Genomic DNA, 24,838 nt, shown 5'->3' on the forward strand with positions numbered 1-24,838 from the left:
TTTTTCGGCTCAAGCAGGGTTTGGCTTTAGGTGGTAACGTCTGAAGATATTCTATGACAAGCATAGAGATGGCCCTGTTAGATTATCTCTGTAAGTATCTCAAGTGTATTGGTGTTACTTTAAGACTGAAAACACATGATTCTGTTTTTATAGATGACTTGACATCTTTCTCTTTAATTCATCAATCGTCGTCATTATCCACGACCACTTAGGGTCTTTCAATGTTAGGCTTGATTTGACTTATAAGAAAGCAGTACATTATAACCTTAAATTGATCAATTATACTCTCTGAGTATTACCTCCCATCCTTTCCGAGTCCACACTGCAGCACAGTGATAATAAACTGAGACGTCATTCGGAGTTAAACAGTTTATTTAATATCTTAACAATGACAGTTTTCCAGTGTAAAAAGTGCAAAAAACGAGTGTGAAAATGGTAAGTGCAAAAACATTCATCACAAACAAGGAAACATTGCAGTCAATGGCAGCATGACAGTCATACAGAAACATACATCCCCATCCAGTTTAAGCATTGTACAAGTTCATAAATATCGAGAAACGTAACATCTTATGAAGGATTTCCCATCATTTAGGGCCTCATTCTGTTCCACGTACATATATAATATTAATGGAACCGTACATTTCATTAGCAGGTGATTTGACATCTACAGTTATCATAAAAGTATTCTAAGGCAAGACCTGTGGCCTTTGAGTGAGTAATGTAACAGTCCAATAGAGGAGGAGCTCATATATACTGGTGTAGTGATAAAAAAATGTTTGCCAACATTTGTGACTAAAGAAAACAGGAGGCATTGCAAAGCAGCGACGTGTTTGATTATTGACGGTATATTATCCAATCTTCAAACTAATTCCTGGTCTTTGTGCTTCAGCTTCTATGACACATTCAACAATTTACCAGTTTGAGCATTTTTCTTTGCAGAGCAGAGGGTGGTCCAATGGATAGTTGAGATTTGAAAAGTTTGAGTGATTTCATATTTGAGTTTGGAAAGGTGCAGCAGCCCTCGCTGGCTCTTCAGCTGTGGGTAGACTAAAGACGTTGTTAATAAGATCAAAGAGGCTATTGTGTGAGATCTGCAGGCTGACATTGCTGCTGTGAAGAGACGAAGCCCCCTCCATTTGAGCCATCTCATGAAAGTGTCGACAGATCAAAGGGACCACCTGCGGGGGTGAAGTGACACATTGAGACATTTTACAACACATATAAAAACTGCATAACTAAAAGGAGCCGCTCTCCAATCCTGTATGTGTCTTTGAGGTGAAATTAGAAAAGAGCGTTACCTTGACAACGATAAGCTTCTTTTCCAAAGGTTTCCCATCAGGGAACTTCTCTCCAAAGCACATGTTGATGGCGTATTCAGGAGAGCCACCATTGTTTTCTTTAAACTGCTTCAGTTCTGAAACAGATACAGGTGGGAACATGTATTGCATGGTGCAAGTTAATGCTGGCTTCACACAGAATGTAACCGTTATTACACAGAATGTCATTTTGTTCCTACTGTATAAAAAGCGAGAGATGTATACATACCATGCACGTACTTCTCAAAGCTCAGGAGCGTCACAATGGTGTTTGGGGGCAGCTTGCTGGGGTTAGGGTGAGCCACACTGGGATCACTGGTGCTGGCAAACACATGGCACTTGTCCTGCCTCCAGGCGTAGATACCGGTGTCCCGTACCTCCAGGAAGAGACCTCTCTGGATGCTGTTCAGGATGCGGTTAGTGTACTCAACCTGGTGTAAAGAAAAAGTTTGCCATTAGAACAACTTTAACCTTAAGAAAAGTTTCCAGGATGTACAGTAATATATTAACTTAAGGGAAAAATCAAGCATTGCATTTCGGATCAAAGTTCTTGGCAGGGGATTTTTATCAAACTTGTTCATGCTAAATTAACACAGACGAGGTTTCCCAATTTGTTGGTTTCGTGCTTGGACAAAAACGCTGGTGATGTGAAACGCATTCCTAGAAGAACACATTCACTATGTGCCATACTGACAGGAGCCTATTTTAAGTTTTTGGTTGCTTGGCACAAAACATGATCCTTGAGGTGTTTTTCAGTACATTTGTAGGATTTTGTTTTGTTTTTTATTTCCACAAAAGGCCTATTTGATGTTATCATGTACCTGCTTTTGGTCGAGCAGACCATCAGTGGAGGGGAAGCAGAGACGATGTGCGTTGAACTCAGGGTCCTCGTGGTGGTAATGAAGCTGGAGAAGTCCAGTGCTAAATGTAGTCTTTAGCATTTCTCTTTTCCTGTAGTGGATGGAGATCTCCAGGTCATATATAGTCGGCTGCGGAGGTAAACTGAGGACTTGCGGAGGATTTACTGTAAATAAAAATGTTAAAATACATCACATCTTTATAGAGACAATAAAGGAATGTGATTTTATCAGGCTGAACATTTCCTTACAGTAAGCAGGCTGCTCTGCTATATGCTGTGGATGGCTCTCGGCTGCTACAGGATAGCTTTCAGGGACAGCTGGATTCTGCTGAACATAGTCTTTTGCCCATAGTTGCACATCTATTAAAGACAATAAAAATGTAATTAAACTATATTTAACCATCATTACTAATCATGTAAAACCATAAACAGGTGGAGAGGACATTCTTCTATGACTTTATGGTACTGTGTTTTTGCATAACACTCTACCTGATGGCTGGCTGCCAAGATCCAAGGTCATGAAATTGTTCAGAAGAATGAGCTGTTTGGAGGGAAACAGCATAGCATTGAGGCAGTTAGTAAGTATCTAAGGGAAGACACCACCACAGAGAACATCTGTTTGATATCACACCAATTAACAGACAATATTGCACCTCATTTCCTGAAGGTTGGTCCTCTGTGGGAGAGTTGTAGATATCTGGACTCATGTCAGCATCCTCCTGGGAGTCTTGTACTGGCTGACTTTCAAGGTTGCCTGCTGATAAAGAAAACAAGGGCAGATTAATTTGCATTCAACTCTTAACAGTGGAAGTAGAACACCTGGATTAAGTGACTCCTCTTACAGTCAGTGTTGATGATCTCATAGATTTTATGAGGGTCTTCCTTATTCTTGGAATTATCCCTTATCAACTCGAAGCCTTTAGAGAGGTTGTTGAGAGCGCATCGGAAGTTGGTTTTCCATCTGGCCTTGTTGTTTGGGAACTCGTGGATTTTTCCACTTGCTTCTGACCATGCCTGTTAACCATAAAAACACGAGATAAAAGCCACTCCATATCCTCACATTACAAATGCCATCACAGGGGACACACCTTCAAATGTAATTATGATCACTAGGAAAATTAAATGATCGTAAAAGCTGTAATTGCATATGAGAACCCACTTTAAGTTCTTTGTGTGGACAATTCGATTGTTGGATGTCCACTTAACACGAAGTAACAACGTATTTTGAACAACCTATATTGTGGTATTGCTACTTATATTCAAGGGAAGTGGAAGTGAGATGTTGGCATGCTATAATTGCCACTCTAAACACCTGCCGTTATTAAATAGCACACAGTCATTATGACATTAAGGAATCTCTAATGATGTCAACAAAGCCATTAACATTTGATCTAATCACACTTTGCCGGATCATACCATACATGTAATGGTAGCTGTTCAACCTACCCGGAATATTTTACTGTCTTCATCATTGCAGTCCCTTCTGGAGTTGTGCTTCCAGGGGACTCTGAACTTGTTTCTGCCCACATAGCACAGGCCCGGGTACTGGCCCGCCCCAACCTGCTCTATGAGCCAGCTGGAAAACGGAGGCTTGGTAGGGCTGAGAGGAAACATGACAAATCAGTGTTGTTCTTTAGATGACACATTTCACAAGAGCAGAGAGAGGAAATGGACTTAAGAACCTAAACCACACATGCACTGTGGTAAATGCTACTGGCAGCTTGGGAAAAAAGGTGAACTATGTTTTACGCAGAGATATACAAAAGAAAAACACATTCAGCACCCTGTGATATTCTACATGGTCTGCCCAGATAGTTTTCAGCAACATGGAAACTTATTCAGCCTACCAAAGTATTTAGTCAAATCATCACACAAATCAGGTTTGACAAGGAACTAACTACTTTACAATACATTCAAATAACACCCAAACAAACAAAGGCATATAATAAATAAAGAAGGAAGAGAGGGCATAGATTAGGCTATCCCTACCTTTGCATGTCTCAGTAGGTGTTGCTCTCCAGGGTGTCTGTGGCTCTTCAGAAGCACCTTTGCTGATTTTATTGAAGCAGAACCAGTGACACTGTGATGTTTTGATCTCTCCTCCCCCGTGGGAGGGCGCAGCTCCAGGCATTTCCGATGCACGAATGGGTGGTTTGATTTAAGGAAAAGCAAGACGTTACCTCCTCACACAGAGCTTAAAACAGGCTCCCGGTGAATAAATCAAAGGCACCCTCTGCAGACCGGATGAAGGGCTGGGTTGGTTGGAAAAGGGACATTTCTCCGAAGTAGTTAATCGAGGCAAAATGAAAGTGGGTTTTTTGACACGTAATTGTGTTCTTGCATCACCACGTCATCCGCATTTCATCATCCACCCCAAGTTATTGTGTTCTCGTAGGCGCTTTCGCCCACTTAACCTGCAGGCAAGCTTAGTGTATTTAAATACAATCAATAGCAGTATTACTGTCTGGAATTTAGAGGTGTAGAGTGTATTTTTGGCAGCAGTGTTACACTTGCCAACATTCTCAAATTAGTTTATTACTTTAGGATCGCCCTTTGACCTGCTTTATTCCATGATGATACCAAGCCTACTTTATGTTGTTAAACATAAACAGACTAACAGACTGTCACTAACACAGGGTTTCACCAAGGGAGGTGAAAAAAAGGGTCGGGACCATCATCAAATTACTGCACGAGTGATATACCTTTTCTGACTGATGATTTGTCATGAATTGATTTAACAGTATTTCTTTAATAGAAGAAATGTTCAGTTTTTGCTCTATAGCTTTCACGTGTGTTAACCAGCGACCCAAATCCAAAACAGATAACTGCACTGTACAAATAAGATACATGTCTTCTTAGGTCACATCTCTTTTTAAAGGATTTAATTTATTTGTCTACTTTATATGAATAGCATTAAGATAATTCAGCAGTTTCGTTATTGAAAAGAGTAATTTATTTTAAATAGCTTATATTATTTCAATAGCCCTCATATCTTATGACTTTATGACCAAATTGTTGCAAAAATGTATAACTACACTGCACAAGTGGGACATCCCTCTTTGTAGAGGATTTCCTTCCTATATCCTTCAGTTTCATCCCACAGGCCATAAGACTGCATGTTAAACACATGCACTTTTGAAAGAACATCCATAACATTAATCTGTTTGCAACTTATATATAGATCAATATTCCAATTACTTGTATATAGACTATTCTGCACTATTTCTACTATATTCTATTTTATTTTATTTACTTGCACTGTTTTATATAGGAGCCTGTGACCTAAGATTTTCCTTGTTATAACTACACTGTAGCTATGTACAAATAATAATAAAAGCCTTAAATCTTTAATCATGAATCCTTTATATCTATTTTATCTAAATATTGTCATGATAATTCAGTAGCTTATTTTTTTAAATGTCTAATTTTCTTTCAATAGCTGTCTAGTTACCAGATGACTCAAAATCCATACATAAATGTTATATTTGAAAACATAAGACACATCTCTCTTTATTGAATTCAAGTCCATCTTATATTTTATATATGAAAATGCAAGAGTATTAAATTGGAGAGTTTGAAATCAGACCAGTAAACTGCATTTGCATATGTTGATAAGCTTTAAGGCCCACACCTCTTCAGTAAAGAAGCAGAGGCAATGAGCTCCACCTGCTCTGACCTGTACTTTTGGTGAGGTATTGTTGTCACATGAAACCAACCCATCAATATTCCAGTGAATTGTGACACAAGACTCCACCACTGAATGCTCCATAGTATGTAACAGTTGGGCAGTGTGCTGAAGTGTAAGGTGGGACTTTCAGAGTCAGACTCCTGCAGGTGTGAGGTTGTTTCCTGTCTTTGAATGAGACAGAATATTAATACCATACGGTGAGTGAGAGTGCAGTGGGGAATCCCTTATTTCATGACATGAACATAATATACAAAAAAAGATTGCTCCGGACATTGCACTTCCTCTTTCTACCATTTGTTAACTTCCATGAACAAGAAAGCACAATTGAGATTTTATCCTCCCACTCTCGGGTCTTATCCAGACATGGGCAGGTCCTGTGTGATGCATTAGTTTGCATGCTAAAGGTCAGTTATAGCATACTTCTCTTTACTTTTATTGAGTTTATTTTATTGTCTGGCTGTGTTTTGACCGCAGGCTGCGTTTAATGCTCATGCATTAGTCTAACACTGTTTAGGAAATATCGTGCATGACTACAGCCCAAGTATGCATGTGTCAGGAATAAGGAAATGATACACACTTTAATGGAGTACTTCCTTTTTCCTGCTCATTGGAAAAACTGCCCTTGTAGAAGGCCCCTGTAGAAAACATGGGGCGCTCATGAAGCATGCAGTGCGGTTATTGAACGACCACATGGAGGAACCATAACCTATTTCACACTTTCATTCAGAATGAAATATCATACGTATTAACTCATCTGTAAATATGGAATATTGTGCTGAAGGACAGGAAGTAGATTATGTGACGCGAGCAACTGTTTTGCTTTGAGAACATTTTCTACTATTCAATGCGACCTTAACAAAATATATGAGTAAGAACGTTTATATGACACGTCAGAGGAAAATGTATGTACGAAAAAAGAACAAATAGAGTTAAACTTTTATTGTTTTCAAAAGGACCTTTTTACTTGAAATTCCAGCTAGAGTCCCTTTCATCTTGCTCTCTCTGTATCTATCTCTCTTTCTCTGTGGCATTGACACACGTCACACACACTGACCTATCCACTCTTATCTCTCTCTTACCTGCATGTTTATAGAAATGATGGCTGTTGTATGACTGTTACGTTCCCTCCTAACTAGAGGTACAAAGGGAAGTAACAAAACACCAAAATAACCGGGCGAGAGAAAAAGGAGAGGAAACTGTCTACTGAAGCCACAAAGTGATGTTTTACTGGACAAAAGAAAAAGGGCTCACCAGCCAAATTGCAAAGCAAACTAAAATAAACAATACACAAAAAGGCAAACAATTCACAAGAACACAGGCCTCACACAGAGACATGCTGCACACAATGTAGCCAGAGGAGAAGGAGAGAGACCACTGCAGCCTTCCTCAGGTCCTTTATGGAGGCCCTGATTGGGGATTGGGAGCACCTGGAGACAATCAGGGAGAGAGAGAGAGAGAGACGCACACAAAAGCACACACACACAAGCACCAACTGCGGCACGTAACAATGACGCTGCAGTTCCAGTGCATTTCATATAACCCGCTAATATTTTCATAAACAGCCACACCCTTACCTATTCATAACACTTTGTCCGGCTTAAGCTTGAAAAGGTGTGTTTGTATTTCTGTATGAGGGTGAGACTTGAGGAAAAACAATAGTAGTTCATCTGAGATACGATAGGACATATGGAATTTGATGGCTTTACAAATGTCATTGCAAAATATATATATAAGCAGTCCTTTTGGATATGCATTTATTTTATATCTTTGCCTATTATTTAATTTTAACTTAATTCAGTCACACACACACACACACACACACACACACACACACACACACACACACACACACACACACACACACACACACACACACACACACACACACACACACACACACACACACACACACACACACACACACTGCACGTGACTCATTGTTGGCTAACCAAGAATAATTTCCCGGTTAAACTATTGGATATTGATTTCACAATGTCTGTTTTCCAGATACTGTCACCGCTTTGTTTGTTTCTAACATGAAGTCATTATGTTTTCAGATAGTGTTTTGGCATTCTACATTATTTGTGTCACATGAAAGCACAACAATGCAGCATACATTAGAATTCCTCATCCGGTTTATTTTTTTTCTTTATATTTAATACATGTTAAGACATTGCCAGCTTTATCAGAATCTGGTTCATATGTAGTATCAGGGGAGGGAGATGCCTTTTCAAGATTTAGATTTTCACTTTTATTTGAACTCAGCGCCCTCTGCTGTCAGCCAGACAGAGAGAGGAGAAATATAAGAGATTGGAAATGGGGATTATCATACAAAACTCTACAAATTGAAATAATCAGTAAAAGCACATAAGCCTATCCAATTGTATATACACAGTTAACATATGTGTCCAAGAGAACAAACAATACACATGACTCACACCTTAAAACATGAATAAATAAAAACACAAAGTATGACATATTAGACATTCTCTTTTCAATGTGTCATGTTCACTGTATTTAAAGTAGCCATTCATTCAAGTTTGAAGACTATTGTTAAACATTTTTTTTGACAAAACCAAAATTAGGGGAATGTTTTATATCAAACAAAAGTTTGACCCTTAATCATTTGCTGCATCCTACTTATTAAGAAGTGAAAGATCTTCATTGTGGGCAGATTTAAAATATGTAGGAAAACAGATGGTGTGAGTATGTGATTTATTCAAAACAGTTATTGTGATTGTAACTTTCCTATGATTCAAAAGCTTGGAAGAGTATGCACAATAGATTATTTAATGTGTGATTCCCCCAGTATTGTAGTAATATTCCTGTCTATGTTAGGTGTATTTTGTTGTGGATAATGACAACTGAATAACAGATAATGTTTGGACTTTTTTTATTGAGATTAACTGGTGATGTCTTGTAAACCACCGTTTTTACCACTATCTGTCAGGGAATCCCCCTCTCTCTTCCTGAATAGTGCACAACAAAACCGATGATTTGCAGGAAGTAATTGCCTTTTTCTGCCACCAGAGGCCGCTGGTGACACATATCTATGGACTACTGTCTCCACACAGACTTCCTCGGTGCTAGACGTCGCTGTTAAGGAGACTCTTTTTTTTCCAGACGAAACGTATATGGAAGTTCTTTTGATAATACTGGATGAAACCATTTCTGATCAAACAAGTTCTGCTACTCGGCTCGGCAGAAACTGAACTAAAACTAGACGATGCTGTCCAGTCCGATGTGGTGCTGACATTATGCACAAGTGCATCTAGTTCAGACTTTGTGTTCCCCATGTGCGTAAAATAGTTTGCATAATGGATGTTACAGTTGAAGACCTGTCTACAACAACAGCGGGAGTTTAAATATTTAAGTGTTATATGCTCTTTCAACGCCTACATGTCATAAACATGCGTCCTTACGAGCTTTATAATTGCCAATTATTGTGCTCAGAGACACGCTTGCAGTGTATTTAGCTCTGCAAAGCTGTAGCCTGGATACAGGAGAGAGCGTCCTTGGTATTTGTGATTGTAAAGAACTGGAGGAGAAAGATGGCCGAGGGGGGAAGACTGATAATTTGAAGACTTGCCAGGGGTACATTGTCAAATTCAAAAGGCATTTCAAAGAACCAAACCATTCACTTTTTTTTTATTCTCTCTTCTTTTTTCTTTCTTTCACCGTCTTTTTTTTTGCCTTGCCTTTCTTTCTTTTCGCACGGTTGCAGGCCGTTTGAATCGACCAATGGGCCTTCAAGTTAGAGACATTGGAATGTAAATGAGCCCAGCGCGTGCTCCCTGGGCAGTGAAAGCTCGGGATTGTTTATTGAGCTCCCGGAGCCACGCGCCTGGCCCGGGGGAGTCGGCGTGCAGAAGAATCACACAGCGGGGGCGGGGCCTCGCGACGAAGCGTGCGTCTCCGAAAAGGGGTGGGTGGGGTGTGTGTTGGGGGCGCGTGTTGAAAAAGAGGAGTGCTGCCAAAGTTTGGGTCAGACCGGCTCGTGGAGTAAGCAGTCAAGAGAGACTTGGACTAGAGTTAGCCACACGGTCCCCACGCGAAGGACACGAGAGCTGTACACTGCCAACCCTTCCCACTCTTTGGTCCCACTGTTAGAGGCTGCGCTTGCCCTCTGCATCCATCACTTGTAACAACTGTCAGCGAGATGGAAACTACAACCATCACCACCACGCAGACTGCATTCTCCTTTGGACTTACCGAAAGGCACCAAAGCCTGAGCCTGCACGCGCCGGCCCAGGACTGCGCTGACCCAAGCAACGCTGCTGACTTCCAGAGTAAAACCAAGGTGCTGAAGAGACAGCGCTCCGAGTCGCCGGAGCTCCTGCGCTGCAAGCGGCGTCTGAGCTTCAACGGGCTGGGCTACTCCATCCCTCAGCAACAGCCCGTGGCTGTGGCGCGGCGGAACGAAAGAGAGAGGAACCGGGTCAAACAAGTCAACATGGGCTTCCAGACGCTGCGTCAGCACGTGCCAAACGGCGCTGCCAACAAGAAGATGAGCAAAGTGGAGACCCTGAGGTCTGCGGTGGAGTACATCAGGGCTTTGCAGCAACTCCTGGACGAACATGACGCTGTGTCTGCTGCTTTCCAATGCGGGTTGCCATCCCCTGCAATCTCCAACAGCTACTCCGCCGAACCTGAGTCGCCTCACTCCGCCTACTCATCAGACGAAGGCAGCTATGAGCCTCTGAGCTCTGAGGAGCAGGAGCTGTTGGACTTTACGACCTGGTTCGACCGGTACTGAGGCGGACAGCATCATGAACACACAGCAGCGTCTGTGCGTAAAAGCTGCTGACTTATTTCAGAAATGCTGACAAAGACTTGGTAATGGCTTCAGATCAGTCTCGCCCTCAGTGATTGGAAGTGATCTGTTGCCTCCCTCCCTCACCCGGGCTGCTTCTGCAGGAGCAAAGCAATAGTAAGAAAGCGAGAGAGAAAGGGAGTGAGAGAGAGGGAGCCCTGAGCATGAACCGTCGAACCTGAAGTTCCCACAAGCAGGAGGGAGTTTGGACTTCACGTCAGCGCGTGGAAGTAAAGAAATGTTGGTGTTATGTTTGAATAAGTGCAATTAATACGTGACACAGCATGCTCTGCTGAGACTTATGAGTGTTTCATCAGAGCAGACTGCCTTCCTCAGCTGCCACGTCTGTGGGAAGGCACAACAAAGATGACAGACTTTTCCAGTGATGAACATTGTTTCTTTCAAAAGTGTATCATACAACGTATTGTTTTAACATGAAGACATATTTTTGTACAACTGAGTCAAACAAACAATGTTCTTGATCAACAGCCACTGACACTTTCTCTGACAGTGTTGTGCGAGCCGGCTGTCAGTGAGGCAGTGAGTTGGCATGTGTGAGTTGAGTGAATGGACAGCAATATCAAGGCTACTACCTGTGACAGTAGTGTTGTTTGTTTTTTATAAGAAGTGGTAAGGAGACCTTTATCAATGTATGCACTTGTTCTCCATTTCCTTTAGCCTAAAATGTAAATATTTGATTTGAACAGATATATTTTGTGTAAAACAAGTTTTATAAATAAATATGAATCTATTTATATGATATGCTTTTGTATTGGTTTGGTTCTTCAGTTGATATTGCACACGTTTGTGCTCAGATGTGTGAGGAGGGGGGGGTGGCGGTAATTGAGCAAACCAGAGAGCTTCTCTTCTATTCAGAGCCCCTGCATGACCTTTTCCCGACTTGCATGGGCACACGGGGGGAAATTGCGCAGCTGAGTGAGCACTCAATAACCATTATAGACGTGCACCTTCTACAGCGCTTTGTCTGCATTCAGGACGGGGAGATTAATATTACGTTTCATGCATTGCATTGTTTCTTTTGCGTACTCTGCCCTTACCCAATAGCCCAGAGCGCATGGAGCGTAGTGAAAGAGGGAGGGGGGAGAGGGGCTGCAATTCACTCCTCTCAAAGGGTATAGACACTTTGAAATACGGCCCGGGAAAGTCAGCGAGACAATAAGAGGGGTCAAAATTCTTATTGACCGATTGAGATCAATCTAAATAAAACCTAGGGTTGTAGACTAGTTGTATCCCCAACTGTGTTTTTCATGGAGCACACAGCCCAAGCAAAAAGCCCGTCTCCTGCAAAATGGGGAGTACAACACCACATTGTGAGCGCTATTGTGTGAGCCTTTGCGCCTCATTATGCCAATTATAGAAGATCTTCCATTGTAATTAAACACTGATGCTAAATTCAGCGAGGCAGAACGAAAAATAACGAGTTTAATTTCACCTGGTGCTCTCTGTGGGAGTGGAACATTGGGAACAAGAGAGGCCGATTAAACATGTTATTCTAGCTAGTATTTTTTAAATGTATTCAAATACTGAAATAGGCAACATTATATCAGTTAACATAAATACAACAAACATATATAATAAAGTGGTGGGTCAGGACAGCAGAACTTCTGATATCTTACACAGAAGTTATATTTATTTTTGTATCTGAAAGTGTGCCACACTCACGCACGCGCGCGTGCGCGCGCGCGCACACACACACACACACACACACACACACACACACACACACACACACACACACACACACACACACACACACACACACACACACACACACACACACACACACACACACTGCAGGTGTGAGCCACGTGCCTTTACTCGGTGACAAAGGGACTCGAGCGCTCCCATTGGTTAATGGCTCGCGTATGGAGCCCGTCGGTGAAAGCAGTGTCAACATCCAAAAAGTGATAAATGACATTAATTACGCTCTGCTTTATAACCCTCTACGTCACTCGGAGTCTCAAAGACACATCAATGTTGGCGAAAAATACCCCGCTGCTCCATTATAATAATTTTGAAAGTTCTGATGTCCTTCAGAGTCAGGCAGAGGCCAGGGCACAAAGTGAAATACGCACTTGTCTCTTGTCTTCTAAAATGGATTTGCAATTTTCTCCTCAGAGAGGGCGAACATGGATGTATTCATGTCATCTTGTCCGTGGCTCATTTTCACTCTGACAATACATAAGGGCGATGTTAATGTTGGCGTAATCCAATGGTGAAATCAATCACATGCAGCTCATTTATGCACAGGTTTTCTGTCGCGAAGCCATGATGTATGCGTAAACCATGGAAACGCCAAATGCACACAAACCCAGCATTTAGTATAGGGCTAAACTGGCAAGAGTGGGGTGGTGAAGGGTCATCTGTTGCTCTGCATGCAGTCATAAGAGTGCTCATGGATTTTTAAGCCTTTCGTCTGAACAAGAGGCCGTCAATCATTTCAGTGTGTGCGTAAATTGCTAGTTGCTGAAATAATTATAGTGTTCAAACTTCGTTTCCTTCATGTTGTGACGCCCTCGGCAAAAAAGGTTTATCAGCCACGACATTCATAATTTTAGACGTAGACAATATGTACATGATAACAGTCTAACTGCCACTAATAACACAACTGTTTTCTTTCAGCATGTAGGGATCATTCATTTGGAAATAAAGCATCAGAAATTAGCAAAGAAATAAATAAAACTATATTGTTTGTTTGTTGTTCAACTGCACTAAAATGTGAGCTAGCAGCTCAAATTATTTTTGAATATTATTTGTGTTGGTCCATCAATATACCAATTCCTACTTATTGAATTTTCACTTGTAAAACGCCTCAATTTAAAGGCTCCACCTCTGAAACACCTTCATATTTAATATAATAAATAATAGATGACTTTTCAACACCTCTGGGTATCACATTTACAGCTGGGGTGACTTGCACCAACAAAGGAGCTCAAGTGGTAAATCGTCTTAATGGTTGCTTTGGTGTTAACACATTGTTTTTCTTTCTTTTTTACCAGCAGTTCTACATCATGGTCTTTGCAAATAAGCCAAAAAAGAAAAAAGGTTTGATGAGATTAATGAATTTCCAGAAGGACATTTGTTTGATTTGTTTGAAGTCACAAGAGCATAACTCTTGATCATACGATCTGGAATGACTTTAACATAATATCAAAACACATGACTCATGGAAGGTCAAATCTAAGAAAATTATGTTTATTTAATTTAGTCAATTACATTATTTTTCTCGGCTGTGTTGACATTGAAGTAGATAACAATACTGAATCAGAATGGCTATAGAAAATTTGCTGAAGTTATACATTCAGAAACTGGAAGATGTGCCTAAAGCCCAGAGCCACATTACATGTAGAGCAACAGGTGCATCAAGAACGGTATCATTTATCTCACCATGCATTACTTAACAACAACCAGACCCTGGTCTCTGATTCTTTAAACATCACAATTATCACAAAACAAAAACGTTTTTTAATTGGCTTTGGGAGACAAAACACATTTCCACACAAATGAACTTGAATGCAAATTCACCATACATTTCTTTTTTGCAGAGCACTGTACCTTTGTTATTCATGTTTTATATATCTTTGCTTTTAAATTAGTGTTTTTAGATGCCATTTTATTATGTTTATTAATGCTCTTAATGTCTTTCATTTTTGTAAAGCACTTTGAATTGCCTTGTGTTGAAAGATGCTATATAAACAAACTTGCCTTGCCTTAAACTAATACAAATATTAAAAAACATACCAACCAACAATTGCTCTTTTAAAACGGAGCCACAGCCACGATAAACATATAGGATAGGATGAGTACGGCCCAGACAAAGAAGAAGAGATGACCACAAGCAGCACAGTGATGATGAATGAAGAGATGTGGCACAACCTTGAGCAATGCTTACAGAGGTGTTAATGTTTAAGCGGAGGTACAGCCACCCTTCTATTGGACATAGACAGAAAACGTGCTGAACTGATTTAGACACACACACACACACACACACACACACACACACACACACACACACACACACACACACACCACACACACACACACACACACACACACACACACACCACACCCACACCCGCCCCACACACACACACACACACACACACACACACACACACACACACACACACACACACACACACACACACACACACACACACACACACACACACACACACACACACACACACACACACACACACACACACACACACACACACACACACACACACACACACACACACACACACACACACACGCACACCCACACCCTCCCCACACACACACACACACACACACACACACACACACACACACACACACACACACACACACACACACACCACACACACACACACACACACACACACACACACACACACACACACACACACACACACACACACACACACACACACACACACACACACACACACACACACACACACACACACACACACACACACACACACACACACACACAGAGGCCCGTGCAGCTGATTGAGGAAGCTCCTTTATAGAAAAGGTACTATGGACAATGACTATTTTCTACTAATCACTGCTGCTGCCATTCCCCTTGTTGCCCCTATATGAAGTTATGGTCAGTAACTGCAGGTTTATTGGGTTTGAGCCATTATAATGTTGTCCTTTTAAATGTAAAGCTTCTAGTCTTTTCTCTCCCTGCTGAACTTGGGGATACTCCGGATGCTGCCTAAGCTTTTTTTCTCTTCTTTATTCAGCAATAGTTGTACTTTTCCTAAAAAGCCAACACAGCAAGAGCACAGCAGGAACTGACACTTGAACCAGTGCAGATGGTTGTACTACCCTGATGTAGTAGAGCTCATAACTGGACATTCTTGATAGATACGTTTCTATGATTTCAATTCAGACGCCCCCTAGATGTTCCAGAGATGTAGGCCTACATACACGTTTTATCTATTGCACTGCACATCTGCGTAGGAGGTTCTGCAGTTAAAATCAAAGTCATGCACTGAGGTGTAATATTTATCAGTGTGCTAAAGGAACATACAGAGCTCAATATGTCCTTTCCTTGTGCTAAAATTCATTTGATAATTTCTCTCAATGTAAACACATGTCATCCAGTGTGCTGGAAATCCTTTAGGGTTTAGGGTTTAGGGTTACTAAATAGAAGCCATCCCCACAGCCGCCAAGTCACTCTTACTTTCTGACAAAAAAGTCAGTCATTCGACTTTTTTCTTCTATCTTTCTAAAAAAAGAAATCTTTCTCTTTTCAAATGAACGTTTGAATGCGTGCAGCTCAGCACTTTTAACTGACACCTCTGAGTGAATAGGCCCTAAACTTCAGACGACCCAGCAGAGGAGGAACCGAGCTCAGGCCTGAAGGGTGGAGGGATGGAAGAGGTGGGGATATGTGCTGGGTGGAGGAGGTGGGGGCTGTGATTTGCATGGGCCATTGTGCTGCACAAGTTTGGGTGCTTTTTTTTTGGCCTGGGCCCTTTTGGCCATTTACTTCCACTCTGGCTGGCTGTGGCGGGCTGTGAATAGTCTCTGCTAGGAGGAGACACAAAGGCGCTTTTGTGCTACGGCCGCACCATATTCATCATGTAATGCCTGTAAGACAAATCTGATTGGACGTCTCTGTCACTTTGATGTGGGTCCAGAGTGCGAGTGGCCCTGAGATTGCTAACTTCACTCTCTATTGCCTATTCTGCAGCATTGATATGGGGGTGGAGGCAAGGGGGGAGAGAGGAGAGGTGGCTTGGGGGGGGGGTGAAGGAGGAGGGAAAAGGGAGAGCAGGCAGGGGGTAGTCCTCATTATTTGCAGGAGCAAATTCATAATAAATTTCCCCATTCTACAAAACCGGGTCGAGATGATTGACACTACTTTACGCCAGGCCGAACAAAAGCCCTGATTTGAACAGAATACCAGATGAATGGGGCGAGCGTGGACCCAATTCAAACAATTTTAATCTCTCCCTGTCCTCCCTTACTTCTCCTCCTCTCCCCCTTTTCCTCACACTTACCCTCTTTTTTCAACTCCAACTCTCCTGCCTCTTTTGTCCGGCACATTCTCATTTTACAGGGTAATTCTACTCCAACGGATGTGCTAATTGTGCTGGGTTAAACTGGATGCTGGTGGGCTCCTGTGATACAGAGCTTATTATTGCCTAATGACTGTAAATGATGGTTCAGAGAGACTGCAGCCTGAAGTGAGCTGCTTGTCCAGAGCTCGAGAGGGAGAGGTTTTTTTGTTTACTTATGTGGGCTGATGTGGAAGGTGGAGCAGAGCTGGAGCTGATGTCCAGGGTCAGGTGTTGGAAAGAGGATGGTGGACACAGGTATTGGACCTTAAACTGAAGCTGTTTCTAAAACAGTGGCACAGAATGATGCTAGGTGGATAATGGTCAGTGAGGGATAGAAGAATTCGCAAGGAAGGATTCTAAGATTACTCCTGATAACACAGAAGAGTCAGTGCAGGGATAATCTATCATTTAGATTTTGTATTCTGATTAATTTAATTGTTTATATTGTTTTGACTGATATTATAACCAATGGATGTTTCCTTATTGATGGCAGTTATTCTCTGTGGACATATTTAAGGCCTATGTGTGACACACACATCTGGGCGGTGAGGCCTATGAAGCAGCTCTGGTGGGATAAGCGAGAAGAAAAAATCACGGCACAACATTTGACAGATTGAGAAAGATACCTGTCACACATCCACAAAATTAATATTTTTACCATGACATATTACATTTATTTATTTAGAAGGTGCTATTATCCGTGGCCACTTACAAAAGAGCTACTGTCCAAGCAAAACAGGAGGAATTATACTTGTAATTGAGAATAGTGAGTTCTATTTTTACCTCAATCACTTGATTACTTCCTCCACCACTGCTTATTAGGCTGTTAATGGAACAATTATAATACATCACATCAAAACATACATTTATATTAAATTCACTACAGAGAGAAAAGTGTGACCAAATGTGTTTAAAGTGAGAAGTAAGGGTTTTGCCCAACCACCTTCAAACCACCGGTTTTCATTGAGCCAGCATCTTGTGGCCATTATAGGAACTGCACCTCAAGACATTTTTACATTGGCCTACTCACTCTGGTATGGTTTGGTTTAGTGTAAAAAAAATTGAATTGCCAATCATTCATAATGCTATATCTGCTAGTGGCTTGAATTTATTTTGTATTCCTGTCAGTTAAGTACCTTGTACTATATAAGCCATGGCACTACTTTCTGTCAGTGTCAGAGACTTTATATTTGCTGCTCTCCAGACCTCCTGTCACCTTATTAAAAACTCACCCACACTGTCCTGCGCTGCCCTGTGTGTCTGTCTGTGTGTGTGTGTGTGTGTGTGTGTGTGTGTGTGTGTGTGTGTGTGTGTGTGTTTGTGTGTGTGTGTGTGTGATGACATGAGAAGTTCATTCATCAAAGAGCAAACGGTCTTGACATGTTATGTGCGGGCATGTTGTGTTTGTGTGCTTTTTTCTTTGTGTGTTTGTTTAGATAGCTGTCGCCCATACTATTGTTGATCAGGTGCATTCCTTCACTCAGCGATACGTTGTTATGCCGCAAAGTGTGTGTATGTGGGGGTTGGTGTGCAAATCGAAACTGTTTGTCTGCATGTTGTAGGTCAAACCTTTAACCTATCTTTACTCAAACATGTACTGTCACACACACACACACACACACACACACACACACACACACACACACACACACACACACACACACACACACACACACACACACCACACACACACACACACACACACACACACACACACACACACACACACACACACACACACACACACACACACACACACACACACACACACACACACACACACACACACACACACACACACACACACACACACACACACACACACACACACACACACACACACACACACACACACACACACACACACACACACACACACACACAGTCATGCCCAGGGTCCTCAGCAGGTTGCAGCCTGCCCCTGCAGAACCTGTTTACAGTGACACACCACGGCTTCATCAGCCTCTGACATGCATCGCCCTCAGCTTCAGATCCCATGCGTCATTCTTCTATTATTCGATTCAGACAGACAGTAGCACGCTTAGATATTTTTCCTTTATATGTCTTGTGAATATCTCTGCATGACACAATGGAAGTGCCTTCTTTTTGGTATAAAAGCTTAGTGTACACTTGATTCTAGTCATGAAAGGGTTTTGTGTGATGACTCTGAATGGAAACATGCGAGCTCATGCAGGTTAAGGTGGTACAGAAATGTTAAACCATACTTAAGTTTAGTCTGATTTCAGCTTTGATGTTGGCCACATTTTATTAATATACATATTTAAAATGATGTATCCCCTGAACAAAAATATAAATGCAACACTTTTTCATGAGATGAACTCAAAGATCTAAAACATTTTCTATATACACAAAATAACCATTTCTCTCAAATATTGTTCACAAATCTGAAAAAATCTGTGATAGTGAGCACTTCTCCTTTGCCGAGATAATCCATCCCACCTCACAGGTGTGGCATATCAAGATGCTGATTAGACAGCATGATTATTGCACAGGTGTGCCTTAGGCTGGCCACAATAAAAGGCCACTCTAAAATGTTCAGTTTTGCTTTATTGGTGGGGTCTGGGGGGGTCTGGGGGGGTCCGAAAACCAGTCAGTATCTGGTGTGACCACCATTTGCCTCACGCAGTGCAACACATCTCCTTCGCATAGAGTTGATCAGGTTGTTGATTGTGGCCTGTGGAATGTTGGTCCACTCCTCTTCAATGGCTGTGCGAAGTTGCTGGATATTGGCAGGAACTGGAACACGCTGTCGTATACGCCGATCCAGAGCATCCCAAACATGCTCAATGGGTGACATGTCCGGTGAGTATGCTGGCCATGCAAGAACTGGGATGTTTTCAGCCTCCAGGAATTGTGTACAGATCCTTGCAACATGGGGCCGTGCATTATCATGCTGCAACATGAGGTGATGGTCGTGGATGAATGGCACAACAATGGGTCTCAGGATCTCATCACGGTATCTCTGTGCATTCACAATGCCATCAATAAAATGCACCTGTGTTCGTCGTCCATAACATACATCTGCCCATACCATAACCCCACCACCACCATGGGCCACTCGATTCACAACATTGACATCAGAAAACCGCTCACCCACACGACGCCACACACGCTGTCTGCCATCTGCCCTGAACAGTGAAAACTGGGAACACCTCTCCAACGTGACAGACGCCATCGAATGTGAGCATTTGCCCACTCAAGTCGGTTACGACGATGAACCGGAGTCAGGTCGAGACCCCGATGAGGACGACGAGCATGCAGATGAGCTTCCCTGAGACGGTTTCTGACAGTTTGTGCAGAAATCCTTTGGTTATGCAAACCGATTGTTGCAGCAGCTGTCCGAGTGGCTGGTCTCAGACGATCTTGGAGGTGAACATGCTGGATGTGGAGGTCCTGGGCTGGTGTGGTTACACGTGGTCTGCGGTTGTGAGGCCGGTTGGATGTACTGCCAAATTCTCTGAAACGCCTTTGGAGACGGCTTATGGTAGAGAAATGAACATTCAATTCACGGGCAACATTTCTGGTGGAAATTCCTGCTGTCAGCATGCCAATTGCACGCTCCCTCAAAACTTGCGACATCTGTGGCATTGTGCTGTGTGATAAAACTGAACATTTTAGAGTGGCCTTTTATTGTGGCCAGCCTAAGGCACACCTGTGCAATAATCATGCTGTCTAATCAGCATCTTGATATGCCACACCTGTGAGGTGGGATGGATTATCTCGGCAAAGGAGAAGTGCTCACTATCACAGATTCTTTCAGATTTGTGAACAATATTTGAGAGAAATGGTTATTTTGTGTATATAGCAAATACAAAAGTGTTGCATTTATATTTTTGTTCAGTGTATGTTTAACAGGCATTGGAAACCCAATAAGTAGTACTTTAACAATGAGAAAAGTACATTTACACATATTGCAGTGAGAACAATTCCTGACATAACATTAGATTAGATATTAATATGTGTTTTACCCATTTATATTTAGTCACAGCTTTAGCTTTTGGCTGCAGATTCAGTATGTACATAGAAAACATATCAATTAATAAAATATACATTTGTATCTGTTAAACTACACAAAATGCAGCTTAAATAAACTTGACCCTGACAAGCTATAACCAAACAGTCAAATGCTGATATTGAACCACAAATAACAATCTAATGGTATACAGTATAATATAATAATTTTATTTTGGTACTAAAATACATATTTTAAGTTCTTCACTCAAGTAAACTTGACCCTTCCCCTTAACACTTATAACAACACATTTCAATATCTTGAAACTGGGAAATAGCTTCACTTCACTTCACTCCTTAATGACACACTATTAAGTAAAGCTGATTTGCATTAAAGCAACTGAAAGAAAAACCCCCTCCTGGAAACTGTCTCACTTGTTTTTGGGAAATTTCGTGATCAAACGAGTTGTTGAAATAGATGCTATTTGCAGCTCTCACTCTCTCTCACACGCACGCACGCACGCACGCACGCACGCACGCACGCACGCACGCACACACGCACGCACAGCACGCACACACGCACGCACAGCACACACGCACACACACACACACACACACACACACACACACACACACACACACACACACACACACACACACACACACACACACACACACACACACACACACACACACACACACACACACACACACATACACATGAACACACATACACACCCAAATCTATGTCCCAGGTCCCCCTGCACCCCACAACCTATTATCAGCAGAGATGCCCGGGCTTACAGAGTCCTGCCCCCTCCCTGAAACAAGGTAAAGGGAGGATTAGTGCGCACCATTTGGGGGCTCCTTTCAGCCCAACATTTCATTTCATTAGCTTGTGACCTCTCCAGTTAATTATTTTGATCTGGCCAAAGACTCGGCCTGCTTTTAATGATCCTGACTGACTCACCACCCCCATCACAACGCACAATACTTAACACACCCATTGAGGGGTAGGAATAGGAGGAGTGAAAAGGAAAGAGGAAAGAAAGGAGAAAGATTGAAAGTGGCATTTACCAGTCACCGGCAGAGGCTGTATGGAAAGGAACCTGGTGATGGCAGGGTGGCGTAACGCCCTCAGACTTTTTGTCAGAATATACCATTGTCCCTCATTGATGGAGTGGCTCTCCTTTTTAAATGGCAAAGTCGTTGCAGAGCTTTAAGCTGATCTCAGTCGAAAAAAGGAGAGAAGGAAGGAAAGGGAATCCACTGCACCTCCTTCTTAAAAATAACAGTGATGGAGAAAAAGCTGTTCTTTAGAAATCATTCATCTGAAGTGTCAGGGCACTGAGGAATTGTTCAGTTGCTACTGGGCCATTCACAGGTTAGGGATACAGTTTAGTGATGAGCGTTACATTCAAGTGCTGTTGTGTTTTATTGAGAGAGCACATGCACACAACTCATAATGGAAGACATGTGAGAGTGAAACAATGTGTCTATGTGGACATTCAGGTGATGCTATGTTATGGCATATGATCATTGATTGACATTTTTCAAATAAAACTTGAGGACACACGATTATACTTGTATTTAAGTAATAATAATAATAATCCTTATATTTATTATAGCGCTTTATCAATGACTCTCAAAGCGCTTTACAAATACACATTACACATACAGATCATACATACACGTAATGGTCATCTACTGTGGACAATACCCACAGGAGCAAACAGTAACAGTAAGTAACAGGTGTGATGATTCTAATGTCTCCTCTCCTCTCTGTTGCTGTGCTGCAGTAATTGCCTGTATTTGTCCATCCTGTGGCAAAGGGATATCTTTCGTTTACACATGGTAACGCAGCTCCATATTGAACGCAAACACAACAAAATACAAGCAGCTTGTGCTATTTAACTACCTAGAATGCCACCCAATACATTTAATAACTTTATCCCAATACTGAAGAAGGTTTTAGAGATGGAACAAGCTGACAGTGGTGAGGGTCTGAGATTCCTGTTCATTTCGCCTTCTTTCCGTTCTCTTTTTGAGCCTTGTATTTGCTGGCAGCACTACTGGCCAGTTTACTCTGTCTGGCTATGCATGTAAAGAGTGTCCCCTCTTTGTTCCAGCCTTGGCCCACAGCCAAGCTCCCCCTTAAAAACTTAAGCCACACACACACACACACACACACACACACAACACACACACACACACACACACAACACACACACACACACACACACACACACACACACACACACACACACACACACACACACACACACACACACACACACACACACACACGCACGCACGCACACACACACACACACACACACACACACACACACACACACACACACACACACACACACACACACACACACACGTGCACCCCACTCACCCCTTTTTTACCCTCTCAAACAACTCTGTCCTTCTCCCCTGCACTGCCCTCATATAGCAAATAACAAAAAAGGAGGATAGAACTTCGGTGACAAGCATCACTTTAAAAAGCAGGTGTCCAGAACTTTCAGTGCTCGTCGATTTCAAATGGAGACCCCTTGACCTCCGTGCTTTTCTAGCTGGTGGCTGAGGTAGCCAGTCAGAAGCCTAATCAGTCTTGTCTGACAATACTGGGAGGTTGAGGGCTGTCAGTCCTTCTTTCAGACAGAGGCTCCAATGAAGCCGTGGCAGGGGAACCCCTGATTGATTAGTGCCTGTTTATTGAAGTGCGTGTGTGTGTGTGTGTGTGTGTGTGTGTGTGTGTGTGTGTGTGTGTGTGTGTGTGTGTGTGTGTGTCTATAGGGGCCCAGCCAGGAAGCTTTATTTAAATCCAGCCAGAGAGAGTACTATAATTATGACTTTTTCTTTCTGCTGGCCGGTTAAAGCTGACAGAGAGGGTTCTTATGGCTCACTTCACCCTCTCAGCCTTCTAAAGAGAGATTATTACTGGCCTTGAGAGCTAGGGCCAGTCAGGCTCATCAGCGTGGCTTTAAAGGCCTAAGAGAAGGGTTAGGTCCAGAGCAAGGCTAAAAAAAAGGGTGAAAGACAGAGCTGAAGACAAGTCACTGTGTAATCCAATTTCAACCGTATTCATTGATGCCAGGGAACTGAACAATCTATGTGCCCAGTATGTCAAATAAATAAAAACACACACAGTTCTAACAGAGTGCAGCGTGCCAGATCACCACCACCACTGGGATTTGGATGCGCTACCCCTGTAGTAAACAAAAAACAAACAAGCAAACACAAACGGAAGCCGACTGGGGGTCAGATGCATTGAAGGCTGATCCTGTGTGGCCTTGCTGGTAGGAGGTCTTCCTTTTCTCATTCTCTCACCACCTCTCTCTTTTTATCAGGTCATACACTATCAGTATCTGTCTGCCTTTCCCTGCAGTTGCAGCGCAGGCAGTCTGGGCCTCAGCCCTGCTTCTATTGTTCAGTGACGGCTCCTATCTGCTGACCATTTTGAGAGGTGTGTGTACTCACCTGCACAGTAGATGGGCTGTCTCTAAGGTATGTATTTTGTCTTCACTTTCATTTGTAGATTACTGTTTATTGCATTACTTACAGATAAGCAAAGAAACACATTCTATTAGAGTTATTAAGGCAAAAGAGTATTTAAGATAATTAGGCTGCATTGGCTCAATTAAAGAATGCAGTAAAACCACTGAGGACATATTTCACTCAAACATCGTAAAGCTGTACATTTGGTTTTTAGGCAGGCCTGTAATGACATGAGTATGTTAATGGTCATCATTAACATGTACAGATAAGTCACAAAAATATATGTATGCATTATGTAAACAGAAAAACAATAAAATGAGAATTCAGGTCCGTTAGGTTTTGCATTCAAAATCCTATTTTAAGCAAATGTACTCAAAGTATCAAAAGTAGAAGTACTTAATTTCTGCGGAAAAATTACAAATGTGGGTGTAGTACTTTATACATTGTTTAAAACGTCAACTTATGCTTGTATTTGTAAGTATAGGTTTCAAATATTTCAAATAAATGTACTGTAGCTGAATAAAGTACAATGTTGTTCTGTTAATTGTCATACAAGAACGTGACAAAAAATGTAAATACTCAAGCAAACAAGTTTTA

General features: G+C 42.0%; 2 protein-coding genes across 3 annotated transcripts; one reads left to right on the forward strand and one right to left on the reverse strand.

Annotated features, from left to right (window-relative positions):
• Positions 1 to 354: 354 nt before the first annotated feature.
• Positions 355 to 4,273, reverse strand: irf7 (interferon regulatory factor 7). Of its 2 annotated transcripts, XM_034085866.2 has the most exons (10): positions 4,165 to 4,273; positions 3,622 to 3,775; positions 3,018 to 3,189; positions 2,829 to 2,932; positions 2,665 to 2,716; positions 2,425 to 2,535; positions 2,138 to 2,340; positions 1,546 to 1,747; positions 1,299 to 1,414; positions 355 to 1,178 (listed from the first exon to the last, which is right to left on the reverse strand). In XM_034085866.2, exons 1-10 carry the CDS (start codon positions 4,170 to 4,172, stop codon positions 990 to 992), a joined length of 1,311 nt encoding a protein of 436 aa, XP_033941757.1. In that variant the 5' UTR covers positions 4,173 to 4,273; the 3' UTR covers positions 355 to 989. The 2 variants fall into 2 exon arrangements, with proteins under 2 accessions (XP_033941757.1, XP_071059481.1); XM_071203380.1 differs by lacking the exon at positions 4,165 to 4,273 and having other exon boundaries at positions 3,622 to 3,789.
• Positions 4,274 to 9,868: 5,595 nt separating this feature from the next.
• Positions 9,869 to 11,349, forward strand: ascl1b (achaete-scute family bHLH transcription factor 1b). The gene has a single exon (XM_034085937.1). It carries the CDS (start codon positions 10,023 to 10,025, stop codon positions 10,617 to 10,619), a length of 597 nt encoding a protein of 198 aa, XP_033941828.1. The 5' UTR covers positions 9,869 to 10,022; the 3' UTR covers positions 10,620 to 11,349.
• The last annotated feature ends 13,489 nt before the right edge of the window (positions 11,350 to 24,838 follow it).

Source organism: Pseudochaenichthys georgianus, chromosome 6, assembly GCF_902827115.2.
Source record: "Pseudochaenichthys georgianus chromosome 6, fPseGeo1.2, whole genome shotgun sequence".
In the NCBI taxonomy this organism is placed as follows: Eukaryota; Metazoa; Chordata; class Actinopteri; order Perciformes; family Channichthyidae; genus Pseudochaenichthys; species Pseudochaenichthys georgianus.

What these genes read in the sequence shown, in the direction of transcription:
- irf7 (XM_071203380.1), bottom strand. Translation starts at nt 3,789, where the DNA reads ATGTTTCCTCTCAGCCCTACCAAGCCTCCGTTTTCCAGCTGGCTCATA. An exon ending in TGAGATCATCAACACTGACT is followed by an intron (nt 2,933 to 3,017) that starts GTAAGAGGAGTC and finishes TTTCTTTATCAG; the next exon opens with CAGGCAACCTTGAAAGTCAG. An exon ending in ACCAACCTTCAGGAAATGAG is followed by an intron (nt 2,717 to 2,828) that starts GTGCAATATTGT and finishes CCCTCCAAACAG; the next exon opens with CTCATTCTTCTGAACAATTT.
- ascl1b (XM_034085937.1), top strand. Translation starts at nt 10,023, where the DNA reads ATGGAAACTACAACCATCACCACCACGCAGACTGCATTCTCCTTTGGA.